At 51.9% G+C, this 17,902-nt stretch overlaps 1 protein-coding gene across 1 annotated transcript in view; it reads left to right on the forward strand.

Annotated features, from left to right (window-relative positions):
- The window catches only part of MMP14 (matrix metallopeptidase 14), an 11,541-nt gene extending 4,153 nt beyond the window's left edge, over positions 1-7,388 (forward strand). Inside the window, exons 2-10 of the mRNA XM_017544629.2 lie at positions 1,616-1,764; positions 2,029-2,151; positions 2,528-2,835; positions 3,680-3,841; positions 4,132-4,292; positions 4,482-4,620; positions 4,740-4,890; positions 5,366-5,481; positions 6,132-7,388. Coding sequence (XP_017400118.1) covers positions 1,616-1,764; positions 2,029-2,151; positions 2,528-2,835; positions 3,680-3,841; positions 4,132-4,292; positions 4,482-4,620; positions 4,740-4,890; positions 5,366-5,481; positions 6,132-6,463 — 1,641 coding nt within the window. The 3' untranslated portion in view covers positions 6,464-7,388. The remainder of the gene's footprint in view (positions 1-1,615; positions 1,765-2,028; positions 2,152-2,527; positions 2,836-3,679; positions 3,842-4,131; positions 4,293-4,481; positions 4,621-4,739; positions 4,891-5,365; positions 5,482-6,131) is intronic.
- Positions 7,389-17,902: the final 10,514 nt, after the last annotated feature.

The following is a 17,902-nucleotide window of genomic DNA, read 5'->3' on the forward strand; positions in this document are numbered from 1 at the left end:
GACGGGGTTTCACCATGTTGACCAGAATGGTCTCGATCTCTTGACCTCGTGATCCACCCGCCTCGGCCTCCCAAAGTGCTGGGATTACAGGCTTGAGCCACCGCGCCCGGCTGTTTAACTATTTTTTAAAGACAGTCTCTTTCTGTCGCCCAGGCTGGAGTGCAGTGGCAATCTCTGCTCACTGCAACCTTGGCCTCCCAGGTTCAGTGATTCTCCTACCTTGGCTTCTGGAGTAGCTGGGATTACAGCCGCCCTCCACCATGCCCAGTTTATTTTTGTATTTTTAGTAGAGACAGGGTTTCCGCTATGTTGGACAGGCTGTTCTCCGACTCCTGACCTTGGGTGATCCGCTTACCTTTGCCTCCCAAAGTGCTGGGATTACAGGCATGAACCACCATGCCCAGGCTGGCTTGTTTTACTTTTAAGAGTTTAGGAAAAAACTCCATTGTTCTTACAATAAAGGCTGACTTTCTCCTCAACAGGGCTTCGCAGTGTGTGTACCTTTTAATCAAACATCAAAAACCTAACATTAATTTAAGGCAATATGCCAGCATTTATATTCTAACCAATTCACAACATAACTGAAATAAAATACAGTCACCAAGTCTCCTTTTCCACTGCTATCTCCCACTTCCTCTGCTGAGAATCTTAAATGGGCCTTTAGGTTCCAAGCCATAGGCCAGATGCTGCTTGAATAAGGACAGTGGCAGGATCCTGGCTCCAGCTGGACCACACCTCTTACCACATCCCAAGTCCCCAGTTTCCCCTTGTAGTGGCCAGCCTTAGTGCTAGCTCTTTTTCTGCCTTCCTTTCTTTTTTTTCTTATTTCTTTCCCCCAAAAATTGGATGTCTTTTTTTTTTTTGAAACGGAGTCTTGTGTCACCCAGGCTGGAGTGCAGTGGTGCAGTCTCAGCTCACTGCAACCTCCACCTCCCAGGTTCAAGTGATTCTTCTGCCTCAGCCTTTGGAGTAGCTGGGATTATAGGTGCCTGCCACCACACCCAGCTAATTTTTGTATTTTTAGTAGAGACAGTGTTTCACCATGTTGGCCAAGCTGGTCTCGAACTCCCGACCTCAGGTGATCCACCCCTCTCAGCCTCCCAAAGTGCCGGGATTACAGGTATGAGCCACCACACCTGGCCTCTGTCCTTTCTAAAAAGATCTTTCTAAAAAGCTGTGAGGGTCCTGGGGACATGGCACTCCCATTCCAGGAGGGCTTCATGTCAAGCCCAATAGTAGAGCTCACTCATCCTGTCAACACCCTTCTCCACCCATCATGGGCACAGCCCATTACCAGCTGGAACATACTATATTTGCAAGAACGCTGACATGAAGGAGAAAACTGCTAGAAAGAATCACAGCTCCAAGAAAACATCTCAGAACTCCATTAAACCACCAGGGCTCTCACTTTCAAGAAAGCTACAGCCAAATTCTGTTTGGGCCCATAGACCCAAGGGGACAAGCCCTATTGGGGCCTGGGCCAGAGTTCAGGCAAGCTGAGAGCCCACTGGCCTTTACTCACCGAGCGAAGGCTGTATGACAAGCATTGTGGGGGAGGTAGAGGCACCCCATGGGCCAGGTGGGGACACTGTAAGCCATACCCCTTTCCCTACAGGCCTGGCTACAGCAGTATGGCTACCTGCCTCCTGGGGACCTACGTACCCACACACAGCGCTCACCTAAGTCATTCTCAGAGGCCATCGCTGCCATGCAGAAGTTCTACGGCTTGCAAGTAACAGGCAAAGCTGATGCAGACACCATAAAGTAAGTGCTAGACCCTGGCAAGAGTTCTGCCAGCACCCACTGACAACACTAGCGCCAGAGATGTTCCTACCTGAATGCCTAGCTTGTGCCACCCATACCTCATCCCCACGTGCCGATCCCGACCCTCTCATGTTCACCCTGACTTCATAACCTTGGCCTTTCCCCACACTGACACACAGCAAGTCTTACCCAACACAGATGCTGGAGACCTTTCTCTTTCATACACTGCACTGACCCCAATCCTCACACCCTAACTCACTCCAGGGCCATGAGGCGCCCCCGGTGTGGTGTTCCAGACAAGTTTGGGGCTGAGATCAAGGCCAATGTTCGAAGGAAGCGCTATGCCATCCAGAGTGTCAAATGGCAACATAATGAAATCACTTTCTGGTGAGTCCAACAGGCAAGCCACCTTTCTCACATCTGGTTATTGTTCCCTATCCATTGTGCTTCTGCAGAGACTCAGAGACCTCCTCCTGTCCTACTCCCCTCAGTTCCTGGGAAGTGTCCTTGAGAGTGGGGAGGAAAATGGCTCTCACCCTGAAGAGAGGTGCAGCCATTGAGGGTGCACCCCAAAGCTAGAGAGCCAAAGCCTGAGGATCCCTTGTTCTCGAAGCAGAGGGGTCGTATATGAGGCAGCAGAAGAGCTGGGTCAGGCAGAGGTGGCTGGGCAGCGCAGTCAGACCTGGGAGAGTGCAGGGAAGGAGAATGTTGCCCCTCGTTATCCTAACACACCTCATCCTCTCCCCACGTGACTGGACCTCAGCATCCAGAATTACACCCCCAAGGTGGGCGAGTACGCCACCTACGAGGCCATTCGCAAGGCGATCCGAGTGTGGGAGAGCGCCACATCACTGCGCTTCCGTGAGGTGCCCTATGCCTACATCCGTGAGGGCCATGAGAAGCAGGCCGACATCATGATCTTCTTTGCCGAGGGCTTCCATGGCGACAGCTCACCCTTCGATGGTGAGGGCGGCTTCCTGGCCCATGCCTACTTCCCAGGACCCAACATTGGAGGGGACACCCACTTTGATTCTGCTGAGCCTTGGACTCTTGGGAATGCGAATCTGGATGGTGAGCAAAGTATCCTTGGAACTTACTCTGGAAAAAGCCAACAGTCATTTGTAGGGGTGGTTCTCCTCCCTCCTCCCAAAATCTTGGGGCTAGAAGGGTCCACAAGGATCTTCTGATCTAACTTCTGACAAAAACAGGAGTCCTGTCTTGAGCTGTTTACATCTAGTTCCTCCTGTCACTCACTGACTGGTTTTCCAGTCAAGGACTTCAAAGCCTCCTTGTTACCCACTTTTCCAGATTATGTCATGTCTAACTCCCGGGAGAAACTGAGGACTAGAAAGGGCCTTGGCTTCCCTTAACACAGGTCTTCCAGGGATGGGGGTCCTGCCTCCAAGCACTCTCTCACCTCAACCCAGAGAAGCTTGCTGACTGGCTCTGTGCCTTAACTGCCAGATAAAAAGCTGGACATGGGCCGGGCGCGGTGGCTCACGCCTGTAATCCCAGCACTTTGGGAGGCCGAGGCGGGTGGATCACGAGGTCAAGAGATCGAGACCATCCTGGTCAACACGGTGAAACCCCGTCTCTACTAAAAATACAAAAAATTAGCTGGGCATGGTGGCGCGTGCCTGTAATCCCAGCTACACAGGAGGCTGAGGCAGGAGAATTGCCTGAACCCAGGAGGCGGAGGTTGCGGTGAGCCGAGATCGCGCCATTGCACTCCAGCCTGGGTAACGAGAGCGAAACTCCGTCCCAAAAAAAAAAAAAAAAAAGCTGGACATCAGAATTTGGTCACTTTGGTTTAAAAACATGGGTAGCAGGCTCGGAAGTGAAGCCTCTGGTGGGGAAGCAGGGAGCCTGAGGGAAGGGATTCAGGCTGCCATCATAACTCTCCCCATCCCTCCAGGAAATGACATCTTCCTGGTGGCTGTGCACGAGCTAGGCCATGCCCTGGGGCTCGAGCATTCCAATGACCCCTCGGCCATCATGGCACCCTATTACCAGTGGATGGACACAGAGAACTTTGTGTTGCCTGATGATGACCGCCAGGGCATCCAGCAACTTTATGGCGAGTAGTCTACACCCCTGCCTGCTCCCTCCACCGCACCTTGTTCCCTCCTGGTCTTCGAATTTCCCCTTTCATGCCCTACACACTCTGCACTGCCCCCTGCCAACCTGAGTCTGCCTCTCTCGGTTCCACTTTTGAGCCCACCTTTTCTGTCGTCTCCCAGTTGGTTGCTCCAGCCTCCCCTAGAAGCCCATCCACACCCTTCCAAGGGTATTGTCTGGCCATCTGTCTGCCCTTCCCTCCCTGCTCTCCTCCTAAGTCTGAAGTGCCCCTTGTGTTCTCTGCCCCAGGGAGTGAGTCAGGGTCTCCCACCAAGATGCCCCCTCAATCCTGGACCACCTCCCGGCCTTCTGTTCCTGATAAGCCTAAAAAACCCACCTATGGGCCCAACATCTGTGATGGGAACTTTGACACCGTGGCCATGCTCCGAGGGGAGATGTTTGTCTTCAAGGTAGGAAGAAGTGGGCTGGTTTGTGAGACAAAAGGGCTCTACGATACGGAGGCTGGGTGGGAATGGCAACAGCTGGACTGAAAACTAAAACTGAGGAACAAAGGGCAGTGGGGAGCTTTGGGGACTGAGTCAGAGATCTAAACCGCAAGATGTAATGGACTGACTCTTCCTGCATTGACTGGCTTCCAGGAGCGCTGGTTCTGGCGGGTGAGGAATAACCAAGTAATGGATGGATATCCATTGCCCATTGGCCAATTCTGGAGGGGCCTGCCTGCATCCATCAACACTGCCTATGAGAGGAAGGATGGCAAATTCGTCTTCTTCAAAGGTAACCAAGCACTCTACTTTAGCTTTGGGAGTGAGGAGGGTCTCTGTAGAGGAACTGATTTCCTCTAAAGTCCCTAGAGCCCAAGTTGAACACAGACACTTGCCTCCTCTCCTCCCCAGGAGACAAACATTGGGTGTTTGATGAGGCGTCCCTGGAACCTGGCTACCCCAAGCACATTAAGGAGCTGGGCCGAGGGCTGCCTGCCGACAGGATTGATGCTGCTCTCTTCTGGATGCCCAATGGAAAGACCTACTTCTTCCGGGGAAACAAGTAAGACCTCAATCCCTTAATCCCAGGCCTCCCTCAGAAACCACCACCCCAAATTCCCTCAGTTCTGGAGAAAGACCCACTTTACCCCCAAGATGCTTCCCTGGAGAAGGAGCTGGCTGAGTCTCTGCTGTTGCCTAGAAATGGGCAACCTCCTTTGGGCACCATGTGAGTGGGATGTGACCGGGTCATCATTTCAGACCTGGTCATTTGACGCCTCCTGTCCCCAGCTCTGTGCCTCCGCCCCAGCAGCCAGGCACTGTCATTAGGGCTGCTGGTGGCTCCTTGCAGCCTGGGCCCTCCCTTCCACCCCCACCTTCTGCCACTTTCAGCAGCAGGCCCTCATTACTCAAAACCCCTGTCCCCACCCTGTCCACAGAGCTATCCTTTGCTCACTGGTGACTTTTGGTCTGGGTCCTGCCGCCCACTGAGGACATGCCCCGTGTCCAGCCACTACCCTTCCTTACTCCTTCACCAGGTACTACCGTTTCAACGAGGAGCTCAGGGCAGTGGACAGCGAGTACCCTAAGAACATCAAAGTCTGGGAAGGGATCCCAGAGTCTCCCAGAGGGACATTCATGGGCAGCGATGAAGGTGAGAGGGGCAAGGGAAGGTGTCACTGAGAGAAGGATGGAAATAGGGAATTGAGGAAGAATGGGAAGGAAGCCTCAGAGAGTGCTATGTGGAAAACAATGGTGATGATAAACCACATGCCAGGCGCTGGGCTAGGTGCTTCCATGCGTGGCGCCCTTTCATCCCCATCACCTCCCACCCTGGTACTATAAGCACCCCCATTTTTTTTTTATACGGAGTCTTGCTCTGTCGCCCAGGCTGGAGTGCAGTGGCTTGATCTCAGCTCACTGCAAACTCTACCTCACAGGTTCAAGCGATTCTCCTGCCTCAGCCTCCTGAATAGCTGGGATTACAGGTGCCCACAATCATGACTGGCTAAGTTTTTGTAGTTTTAGTAGAGATGGGGTTTCACCATGCTGGCCCAGCTGGTCTCGAACTCCTGCCCTTGTGATCTGCCTGCTTTAGTCTTCCAAAGTGCTGGGATTACAGATGCGAGCCACTGCGCCCGGCCATAAGCACCCCCATTTTACAGTTGAGGAAGCTGATGCTCAAGGAGGTGGAGGGGAGCTCAGCTGCCCTCATATTAACAGAGCTTTCTCGCTCCCCTCCTCTCTTTGGCTCCTCCCCAACCTTTCATTCCTTCCTTACCTCTTTCTGATTCACCCCTGCAGTCTTCACTTACTTCTACAAGGGGAACAAATACTGGAAATTCAACAACCAGAAGCTGAAGGTGGAACCAGGCTACCCCAAGTCAGCCCTTCGGGACTGGATGGGCTGCCCGTCAGGAGGCCGGCCGGATGAGGGGACTGAGGAGGAGACAGAGGTGATCATCATCGAGGTGGATGAGGAGGGCAGCGGGGCAGTGAGCGCAGCTGCCGTGGTGCTGCCCGTGCTGCTGCTGCTCCTAGTGCTGGCGGTGGGCCTTGCGATCTTCTTCTTCAGACGCCATGGGACCCCCAGGCGACTGCTCTACTGCCAGCGTTCCCTGCTGGACAAGGTCTGACGCCCACCCCCGGCCTGCCCACTCCTACCACAAGGACTTTGCTTCTGAAGGCCAGTGGCAGCAGGTGGTGGTGGGTGGGCTGCTCCCACCGTCCCGAGTCCTCTCCCCGAAGCCTCCTTGCTTCTTTCTTTTCCCTGGCTGGCCTCCCTCCCTCTGACCCCTCCCCCAAGCCCAGGCATTGCATCTTCTCTAGATGAGTCCCCTGAGGGCTGAGTGAGCGGGTGACCCACTTCCAGCCTCTGCCCTTCAGCGGAACCCTGTAGCTTTGTGTCTGTCCAGTCCCATCTGAATGTGTTGGGGGCTCTGCACTTGAAGGCAGGACCCTCAGACCTCGCTGGTAAAGGTCAAATGGGGTCATCTGCTCCTTTTCCATCCCCTGACATATCTTAACCTCTGAACTCTGACCTCAGGAGGCTCTGGGCACTCCAGCCCTAAAAGCCCCAGGTGTACCCAATTGGCAGCCTCTCACTACTCTAATGGCTAAAAGGAATCTAATCTTGTTGGGGGTAGAGACCCTGAGACAGTGTGAGGGGGTGGGGACTGCCCAGCCACCCTAAAACCTTGGGAGGAAAACTCAGAGAGGGTCTTAGTTGCTCAATCAAGTTCCTCGGAGATCTGCCTCTGCCTCACCTACCCCAGGGAGCTTCCCAGGAAGAAGCCTGAGCCATTGGGGACTAATGGGGCAGAAGAAGCCCTTAGCAGCCCTATGCCTCTTGAATGTTAGCCTTGGATGAGGCTTTCACAGTTAGAAGAGCTAAAACCAGGGGTGCAGCTGTCAGGGTACAATGAGGCCAGTGGGAAAGGCCCAGGTCAGAACCCTGGGAGTGACCCTGAAGGCCACAGAGAAAGAACCTTGCCCAAACTCAGGCAGCTGGGGCTGAGGCCCAAGGGCAGAGCAGCCAGAGGGGGCAGGATGGAACCAAAAGGGAAAATGAGGATGTCCAGCAGCATTGGGGGGCTGGAGCCAGGCAGGCCAGGCCAAGCCAAGCAGGGGGCCACAGGGTAGGCTGTGGAGCTCTCAGGAAGGACCCTGAGGAAGGCACATTTGCTCCTCTTGGTCCCTGTCCTCCCTGCCCAGGCAGCATGGAGGGGAAGGGTGGGGCAGCCCAGAGAAAGGAGCAGAGAAGACACATATAGGAGTCACGAGTGCCTTGATGAGAGGCTGCTGGGCCTGGCTGGCCACGCTGTCCCAGCCTGCTCACCACCTCAGTGAGGGGCAGGAGCTGAGGCTCGCTTAGGCTGGGCCGGAGCTTCCCTAGTGCCAGCACCCCTCCGCCTGTCTCACGGGTGGCCTGCCCTCTCACTCCCCCTCCCAGCCCACCCATTTAAGTCTCCTTGGGCCACAGGTGGTGGCCATGGTACCGGGGACTTGGGAGGGTGAGACCCAGTGGTGGGAGCAAGAGGAGAGGGATGTCGGTGGGGGGCGGGGAATGGGGCGGGGAATGGGGTAAACGGTGCTGGCAGTTCAGCTAGATTTCTGTCTTGTTCGTGTTTTTGTTTTGTTTAATGTATTTTTTTTTTGAGACAGAGACTTGCTCTGTCACCCAGGTTGGAGTGTAGTGGCATGATCTCAACTCACTGCAACCTCCGCCTCCCGGGTTCAAACAATTCTCCTGCCTCAGCCTCCTGAGTAGCTGGGATTACAGGCAAGCACCACCATGCCTGGCTAATTTTTGTATTACTTTTTTAGTAGAGATGGCATTTCACCATGTTGGTCAGGCTGGTCTCAAACTCCTGACCTTGTGATCGGCCCACCTCAGCCTCCCAGAGTGCTGGGATTACAGGCATGAGCCACCATGCCCAGCCTAATGTATATTTTTATTATAATTATTATATATGAATTGCATTCAAATCGTTCCTTTTTGTTAACAAGGGGCATGGGGAGGGGGGGCGGGGGGCAGAGTCATCTGACCCCAGGAACCTGCAGGGCGGGGCTGGGTCGGTGCCCTCTAAGGACAATTTTGACCTTGTTCAACCTTTCCACAAAGAATAAATTGTGTTTCACATTCCTTGTGTGGCTGAGCTCTGTAGAGGGTGATGGGCTGTGGGTGAGAGGAGCTGGACGAGGGGAGGGCACGCATCATGAGCAGTGTTTTCTCTGAAGTGGGGCTTTGGCATTTTTTATAAAGGAGTATGTTTATTCTTAGTGGACTAAAGGGATTCAGGGGCTAGAGTTGGGGAGCAGGGCATACCCATAGGGCACAGCAGGGTGGCTGATGGAGCGCAGCTGCTCTCCCACCACCTGGCTTAAAAGGCAGCCTTGAGACTCAAGGCTCAGAGACAAGAGGAAGTGGTCAAGCTGAGGCCACTTGGAAAATCTTCCTAAATTGCATTACCCTGTCCTATGATCCACCCGCAGACCCTCAGTTTCCTCTTGCCTGTCTGCCAGAGGCAGGGGGATTCCCATCACCATACACAGCCTTGGGCTCAGTGGCAGGTCCTTCATCCAAGCCCTCAGGACCTAAGAAGCCTCTTCCAGGCCTGGGGCTCCACTGCTAAGACAGAAGGAAATGGGGGGAAAGAGAGAAAGGTGTTGCTGCTGGCCTATTAGGAGCAGCCTGTCTCTGGCCAAACAGAGATCTCATCCCAATTGCCCGGAAGAACCACAATGGTCAGGTTAGAAGGGCAAAACAACAAGGCTTTCCTTCCTCTTTCCTTAGAAACTGCTGCCCCAGACAGGGTTCCCAGGCTATCTACCCACCCTTCCTCCGAAACCAGCCTGGAGGGAGGAATCTGCTCAGTGCTGAGTCAGCTCAGCTGGAGGAGAGCAGTCCCCTTTTTTCACCCCCCTTCTCTTCCTGCCCCCCCACAGCCCACCCACCCTGGGCTCCAGCCCAGGCCCCCTCTGCTGCTTGCCTCAAAGAGTCCTGGCTCCAACTATGTCAGTCAGTCTATCCAGCTGCTATTCAGAGCTAGTTAGTGTGATTACTTTGGCAGAAGGGGTACCCCACCTTCCTGCCTGCCAGGAACCCTGACCCTATGCCTGGCCTTATGCGCCTCCCCTAACAACAGCTGTTTGGCAGAGTCTGTGTGTCTCGGTGGAGTTGGACACCAACTCCCTACCACACTTACCGGAGGGGATGGGGACCTTGAGAAGGTGGCAGGGGAAGTCAGGGGCATCTGAGGGTGGTAGGGTCTGTGCGTGTGGCAAGGAACTCAAAGATGAGCTCATGGCCCCTCTGTGTTTTCGTGGTCCACATCTGGAGGCAATTACAGATGTTATCCAGTGGGAGTTTTGCAAAACACAGCTGGAGCCAGTGGAGGAGCCTGGGGTGGGGGGGACTGCCAGAGGGAAGAGGAGGGGGAACCTAGGGCTCCCGAGCTGGAGTGCGGTTTCCCCATCACGAGGAAATTGTTTGGCCCTGATTCTGGAATCACAAGATGCTCTCTGGAGCCAAGGGGGAGAGATGGGAATGGAGGACCAGAGACAAAGTGGGAAGAGGTGGAAGATGGGCTTATAAACCTTGCCCCCCCACCCCCCACTAAATTTTACTGGCTTTAAAAAAACAAGCTTCACCAGCAGAGAAAATTTTGGGGTGGAGGCGGCAGCGTCCCGTGCTTCTGACGTGCCTGGGCCTGCCAGATCCACCCCAGTGAGGCTGCTGGGGGAAGCTGGGAGGTGCCTTAGAGATCACAAGTTCCCACTGAGTGAACCGCCAGGTCAGGCTGGGGTGAGGGGAGAGCTGAGGGCCCTGTGGCTTCCGAAAGACCTGCAAACTCTGCTTTCACTGGCCTTACCCTGATTTGTCCGTTGGGCCTGACCCAGTTTCTATGGTTCCAAGTTCCTTTATTCGAAAGCAGCACTTGTGAGTTGGAGCAGCCAGGAGGGAGCCAAGGGGAATCTGCAAGGAGGTTTGGCAGAACCCAGGAAAGCTGGTACTAAGGAGACACTGGACTGGGGGCAAGGGCCAAGGAGGGGCAGCACTCTGCCCACCACTGCACCCCACACATTTGGAGGGGGGCCACGAACTCCCTTGTCATCACCTCTCCTTCTCTAGGACTCCTGGCACCAGCTGGGCCCATGACTCCAGGGCTGCCAGCCAGGCGCTGGGTCAGTGGGAAGGAAAGGGAAGATCTAAGAGGAGCTGGGACCTCTAGAGGAGAGAAGACTGGGCACAGAGATGCCCCCACACCCTTCCAGACCCCAAAACACAATCTGGCTAGCTCTGCCGGTTCTTCACTGTCCCTCCCCAGGGCCCCTTCTCCCCACAATCTGACAGACTTTCCAGTCATCTCTTTCCCCTCTGTATTCCTCCTTCCCTTCCAGCAATGGTGAAACTAACATTTGCTGAGGTCCTTATAACACACAATGACATAAGCACTAATATTGTCCCGATGTTACAAATAAGGGAACTGCGGACAAGAAAGATAAATGACTTGGTCAGTGTCACAGCTTGTTAGCTCAGCTTTAAAACCTGGATCTTTCCAATGTATTTGTTTCCTCTTCTGTACTGGTAGATCCTGGCAATCTCTTGGGTGTCTCTTCCAGTGTGGACCCTGTGTAGCTGGGTGTCTTCACAGTAGTGTGTGTTCTGGGGATCTGTCAGCACATATGTATTTGCTTATTGTGCAGCAATATCATGGGAGGTAGGAGTGCAGAGGGAAAAGGACCCCACTTTGCCAGCCCATCACATCCCTTCTTGGAGACAGGAGCTGTACTCTGAGGGAAGGAAGGTGGCACCAAGACTCAGAAGCCAAAGGGACAGAGTGAGACAGTGGCAGCAGCTAAGGGAAGGTGGGATTGGTGAATGTCTGTGTGCAAGGGCCTGGGGGGTGGAGGTCTTCAGGGGTGGCACCCATTCCCAAAGGCCCCAAGGAAACCCCAGCCAAGGCTGCTCCATCGTCCTGTGGCTCCTGTGCCTGCTTCCTATCTATTACCCCAAATCTGAGTATACCTCTTCTAAGAGCTCAAGTCTGCACACCTAGCCCCAGCCCTGGGCTTTTCTGCCCTCCTCTCTCAGTCTTGTGAAAGTGCGGAGACTGGAGGCCGCCTGCAAGGGGCTGGGCAGCCAGGGCCTGGAAGGGAGGCAGGGCTGACTGGCCAGAAGCCACCTTCCAACTGAGCTCACACACATATTTTCCACCCTGGCCCAGGGCCGATGGCTCAGCTACTTCCAGGCTAGCCTTCCCCAGTCAGACCCAGCCCCCTCTGTCCTGCCCTGCCAGTAGTCCTGGCCCCAGGGGCTCCACCCCAAGACCACTGGCCACCCCCTAGCCAGGGGGGGATCACTGACATCTCCAAGGAGCAGCTTCCTCCACCTCCATGCTGAGGCCATTTGCCCCAGAGTCCCTTATTCCTTTGTGGCTTGGAGGAGGAGAAGAACAGCTCCCTGCTCCCAAAGACTTACACCTGGGTAGGGAGGGACAACAGAGGTGACAGAAGAGGCGGTGAAAGTAGTGAATGGGCGGAAGGGCTTCCTTTGAATGCTTGAAGTAGTTCATTGACTCAGGGACCAGGCCAGGTCTGGGAGCTGCCTCATCACAGGTCACATCCTGCTCACTCACTCAATTTCCTGCTAGGGGCATTTCCCTGACTTGGAACAGGATGGGGTCTGGGTGAGGCAAAAGGCTGACCACAAAGCTGAGAAAAAAGACTGGCGTGTCAGAAGGCCTAGCAGATTCATACACACGCAACAGGCTTCATCTCACTTTGGTTTGCCAGAGATATTATTCATTGCCCAGTTCCAGAGACATGTAGCACCAGGCCAGAGAGCAAGATCAATTCCCAAAAGGCTCTCCTCACCTGTTCAGCACCTGACTCTGCTAGGAGTATGGCTGCCCTGACTGTATTTCCTGGATTCAGTAATGTCTCCTGGAATTCTGTGAGTTAGTACATTCAGATGTGGCAGACAAGTCTTCCCATTCTGGAGTCCAAAATGACGACAGCCACTGTGAGTAGATCACACAACCTTGCTGTCTCGTACAAGGTGATAGTATAGTTCTGTCAAGGAATTACTATAATTCATAATACTGACCCAATCACAGCCACTGGAAAACAGGTTCTAGCCTCACTTTTCTTTTCTTTCTTTATTTTTGAGACCAAGTCTCTCTTTGTTGCCCAGGCTGGAGTGCAATGGCGCAATCTCGGCTCACTGCAAACTCCACCTCCTGGGTTCAACTGATTCTCTTGCCTCAGCCTCCTAAATAGCTGGGGTTACAGGCACCCGCCACCACGTCCAGCTAATTATTTTTTTTTTGTTTTTTTGGTAGAGATGAAGTGTCACCATGTTGGCCAGGCTGGTCTCGAACTCCTGACTTCATGATCTGCCCACTTCGGCCACCCAAAGTGCGAGGATTACAGGTATGAGCCACCTTGCCCAGCCTTTCATGGCATATTTTACCTTAATTTTTATTTATTTATTTTTTTGATTAGTCAAGTGCAGTAGTAAGAAGGGGAGAAGGAACAGAACAAGGAGTTGGACCTGTAACTGACTGTGAGCAATCAGTTGAGATAACTCACTATCTTCAGACCAACCATTATCTCAATCTTTAAAAGTTTTTTAAAAAGAAAACTATCGAAGTAAAGAAGTTCATACCCCAAAAATTAGTGGAGCATGGTGGCTCATGCCTGTAATCCCAGCTACTCAGGAGGCTGAGACAGGAGAATGACTTGAACTCGGGAAACAGAGGCTGTGGTGAGCTGAAATTGTGCCATTATACTCCATCCTGGGCAACAACAGTGAAACTCTGTCTCATTAAAAAAAAAAAAAAAAAAGTTTATACCTCCAGAACTTCTACTTTGTCCCTGTAGGCCCCATTCTTTATCTCTTAGGGGTCAACTCTCCACTCCCTGCCGGCTCTTAATCTGAAAGTGGTTTGTATCAGGTTGTGTTGACCCAACTCTTCTGGAAATACCCAGCCTTCGGGTTGGACTTTCCATGCCCAAAGTAGTTCATTGACTATTTATGTGGAAAGGCAAAAATACCCAGAATAGCCAACACAATATTAAAGAAGAATAAAGTGGCTCATGCCTATAATCCCATAGGCCCAGCCCACAGCCTAGACTCTGCCCTGGAGGGCCCAGCCAGGAGGCCTCGCTTCCCTATATCCCTCTAAGCTCTATGTCAGATTGTCCAAACTCTCTTCTCTGCTTTGCTGGCCTGTGCTCCAGAAGACAGTCTCCCCACCTCATCCCTGCACTAGACTGCATGTAGATTTGGAGTGGAGGAAAGCTGGGTAAAGGACTTAGAGGAACACACTCCACTCTGGCTATGCCCACTCCCTGTACAAAACCCGCGGGGCAGGGTTTGCAGGGCGGTAGCGCCCCCTTGTGCTGGGTGTTGGGACTGCAAACAGTACCTAAGGCACTTAGGCAAAGCCAGCCCCACCAGGGCCATGGGTACTACCAGCCAGTCCCTTCCCCTGTTCCACTTTCCATGTTTCCACCCTGGACACCTGTACTTAAAGGGGTGGGACTATGGGCGAGACAGCCAGACCAGCTGCTCTTAGCCTTCCAGCTGCAGAGAGGGAAACGTCAGAGTTTCCGTTTCCCTGTGTGGGGGTTGGTGGACAGCCCTCACTAACTCCGGGAAGGCAGAGGAAGTGGGGCGGGTAGCTGGTGGTAGAGGACAGATGGTCCAAGGGAGGGAGGAAGGTTGGCACTTCTGTGCCCTCTCCTTGGAGAGCCTCTGAGTTGTCACACTGCCCCCCTGTGGGAGCCTCAGACACCGATCACTCCAGGATACTTGTCCCCTGGGCCCCAGGGTAAGAGTCCAGGTGAGACTGCACTTCTGGACTACAGAATACTATCACATTACTCCCTCTGACCAAGGCAAGCAGTCCTGTGTCCCCTTAATCTAAGAGTGGGACATTCCTTTGCCAATTCCCTGAGGCCTTTGGAGATAACATCCATGCCTCTTATGGGACCTCTAACCTGCACCCATGCCCCTGTCCTCATCCCTACCCTGGGGCCATGAGAATCCTTTGGTCTCAGCCTCACATGTATAAAGGTCCTCAAACTTCTAATTTTGTAGTTAAAAAAATTCCTGTCAGTTCTTGTAAATAATAATATATTGCTGTGTTGTTTGTACTAAGTTTTAATTTGTTAAATGTTTAAATATACCAAGTATTCTCAAAACCATCTTAGCATTTCTTAATTATTATTATTATTTTTTAGACCAAGTCTGGCTCCATCACCCAGGCTGGAGTGCAGTGGCACAATGTTGGCTCACTGCAACCTCTGCCTCCCGGGTTCAAGCAATTCTCATGCCTCACCCTCCCAAGTAGCTGGGATAACAGGTGCCTGCCACATCTGGCTAATTTTGTATTTTTAGTAGAGATGGGGTTTCACCATGTTGGCCAGACTGGTCTTGAACTCTTGACCTCAGATGATCTGCCCGCCTCAGCCTCCCAAAGTATTGGAGTTACAGGCATGAGCCACTGGGCCCAGCCTTAATTTTTTAATATACTAGAAGCCCAAAACATGGACATGATTTGAGGTTACCCTCAAATTTCCAAGGAGTGTCCCCACCCCACATAAAAAATTGAACTGCATCTCATTCTCTTCCAAAGCACAAGGAAGTCAGCTCTCAAAACCATATGTAGACCTTCAGTTCCCTTTCTCCCTTCAAACACAGAAATTCTGTTGTTGGTCGTAGGTTTTCTTGTCTGTTTGTTTTGACAGGGTTTCACTGTTACTCAAGCTAAGTGCTGTGGCACGATCATGGCTCACTGCAGCCTCAACTTCCTGAGCTCAAGCAATTCTCCTGCCTTAGCCTCCTGAGACAGGGGTTCACCATATTGGTCAGGCTGGTCTCGAACTCCTGACCTTGTGATCTGTCCACCTCAGCCTCCAAAAGTGCTGAGATTATAGGTGTGAGCCAATGCACCTGGCTGTTCTTCCTTTTAACCTAACTTCTACATCTGTATTCTAACCCAGACATTTGCTAAAACTGTGCCATAAAAGGCCTTTGTGGGCTGGGCATGATGACTCACGCCTGTAATTCCACCACTTTGGGAGGCCAAGGAAGGGGGATCACCTGAGGTCAGGAGTTCAAGACTAGCTTGGTCAACATGGTGAAACCCCATCTCTACTAAAAATATAAAAATTAGCTGGGAATGGTGGCACATGCCTGTAATCCCAGCAACTAGGGAGGCTGAGGCAGGAGAATCACTTGAACCTGGGAGGCAGAGGTTGGAGTGAGCAGAGATCATGCCATTGCACTCCAGCCTGGGCAACAAGAGCAAAATTCTGTCTCAAAATAAAAAAGTCTCTGGGACCCCTTTCTTCCCATCCCAGGGACTTTTCTCTGCCTCGGCTTTATTTGGCTTCATGTTAGCATCTAACACAACTTACTTTCATAAGCTCCCTTTGCCCTTGTCTTCTGTGAATGAGCCATCCTGAAACTCATGAGTCACAGAGTTGTCAAGGAGTACTGACAACCCAGACAGGTATCCCTCTCTATCAACATTTCCCCTCAGCTTCTATACCTCAAGCAGGAAGTAGGCTGACTTTATTTGCTCCATTAATTCCAGTTTCTGGCCTTCAGAGTATATAGAATAAACAAATTATTTTTCTTTTTTTTTTTGGGGGGGGGGACAGAGTTTCACTCTTGTTACCCAGGCTGGAGTGCAATGGCGTGATCTCGGCTCACCGCAACCTCCGCCTCCTGGGTTCAGGCAATTCTCCTGCCTCAACCTCCTGAGTCACTGGGATTACAGGCATGTACCACCATGCCCAGCTAATTTTTTGTATTTTTAGTAGAGACGGGGTTTCACCACGTTGACCAGGATGGTCTCGATCTCTTGACCTCGTGATCCACCCGCCTCGGCCTCCCAAAGTGCTGGGATTACAGGTTTGAGCCACCGTGCCCGGCCCAACAAATTATTTTTCTACACTACAGCTTGTCAAATATTTGAATCTAGTTTTCATGTATTCTATCCCTCACTATAGTTCAGCTTTCCAGCTGGGTGCAGTGTCTCATGCCTGTAATCCTAACACATTGGGAAGCCGAGGTGAGAGGACTGCTTAAGCTCAGGAGTTCAAGACCATCCTGGGCAGCATGACGAAAGCCTGTCTCTACCAAAACATAAAAATTAGTCAGGCATGGTGGCGCAGGCCTGTAGTCCCAACTACTTGGCAGGCTGAGGTGGGAGGATTGCTTAAGCCTAGGAGGTAGAGGTTGCGGTGAGTCACAATTGTGCCACTGCACTCAGCCTGGGCAACAGAGTAAGACCCTGTCTCAAAAAATATATATACATATCTTAAGCTTTCCTTTGGTTGAAAAGCCTTTCTAGTTTCATAAATAGCTTATCATATGACATGACTTAGAGATATCTCAACATTCCTGTCACCTTCCTCTGCATTACGTCATTTTATCTTTTACAAGAGGCTTCCAGTACATGGGAGGCAGTAACACACAGTGGTTAGGTACAAGGGCTCTGGACTTGCACAATCTGGGTGTCATTTTTTTTTTCTTTTTGAGAATCTAGTCATTTTTTTTTTCTTTTTGAGACAGAGTCTTGCTCTGTTGCCCAGACTGGAGTGCAGTGGCATGATCTTGGATCACTGCAACCTCCGCCTCCTGGGTTCAAGCGATTCTCCTGCCTCAGCCTCCTGAGTAGCACCTTCCACCACGCTCAGCTAATTTTGGTATTTTTAGTAGAGATGGGTTTCGTGGTGTTAGCCAGGATGGTCTCGATCTCCTGACCTCATGACCCATCCGCCTTGGCCTCTCAAAGTGCTGGGACTACAGGCGTGAGCCACTGCACACAGCCAAATCTAGTCTTTACTACTTACTGGTTGGGACATTCAGCAAGTTATATATCCTGCCAGTGCTTCAGTTTCCTCACCTTTAAAGTGGAGCTAATAATACAAAGGGTAGTTGAGTAGATTAAAAGACATAATTTATGTGATGCCTGTGACTAGTAGTCACTGATTCATTCACTCAAAAAGCATTTATTGAATACCTACTATGTACTAGATATTTTATATATATTTTTTGGAGGAGATTGGGGGAACTTGGAGAAGATTTTATTTTATTTTTATTTTTAATTTTTTGAGAATGAGTCTCACTCTGTCATGCAGGCTTAAGTGCAGTAGTGAGATCTTGGCTCACTGCAACCTCTGCCTCTCCTGGGTGCAAGCGATTCTTCTGCCTCAGCCTCCTGAGTAGCTGAGATTACAGGCACATGCCACCACGCCCAGCTAATTTTTGTATTTTTAGTAGAGATGGCGTTTCACCATGTTGGTCAGGCTGGTCTCAAACTCCTGACCTTCTGCCTGCCCATCTTGGCCTCCCAAAGTACTGGGATTACAGGCGTGAGCCACCGCGCCTGGCCTAGACATTGTTTTTGGCACTGAGGATATAGCAGTAAACAAATAGACCCCTGCCCTCATGGAACTTACATTCTTGTGAGAAGAGCAGGGATAAATGTGATAAATTAATAAAATAGCAGATTAGATACTGCTAAGTGCTAAGGAGAAAAATTAATTGAGGA

Source organism: Cebus imitator, unplaced genomic scaffold (genome assembly GCF_001604975.1).
Source record: "Cebus imitator isolate Cc_AM_T3 unplaced genomic scaffold, Cebus_imitator-1.0 Scaffold170, whole genome shotgun sequence".
Classification (NCBI taxonomy): Eukaryota; Metazoa; Chordata; class Mammalia; order Primates; family Cebidae; genus Cebus; species Cebus imitator.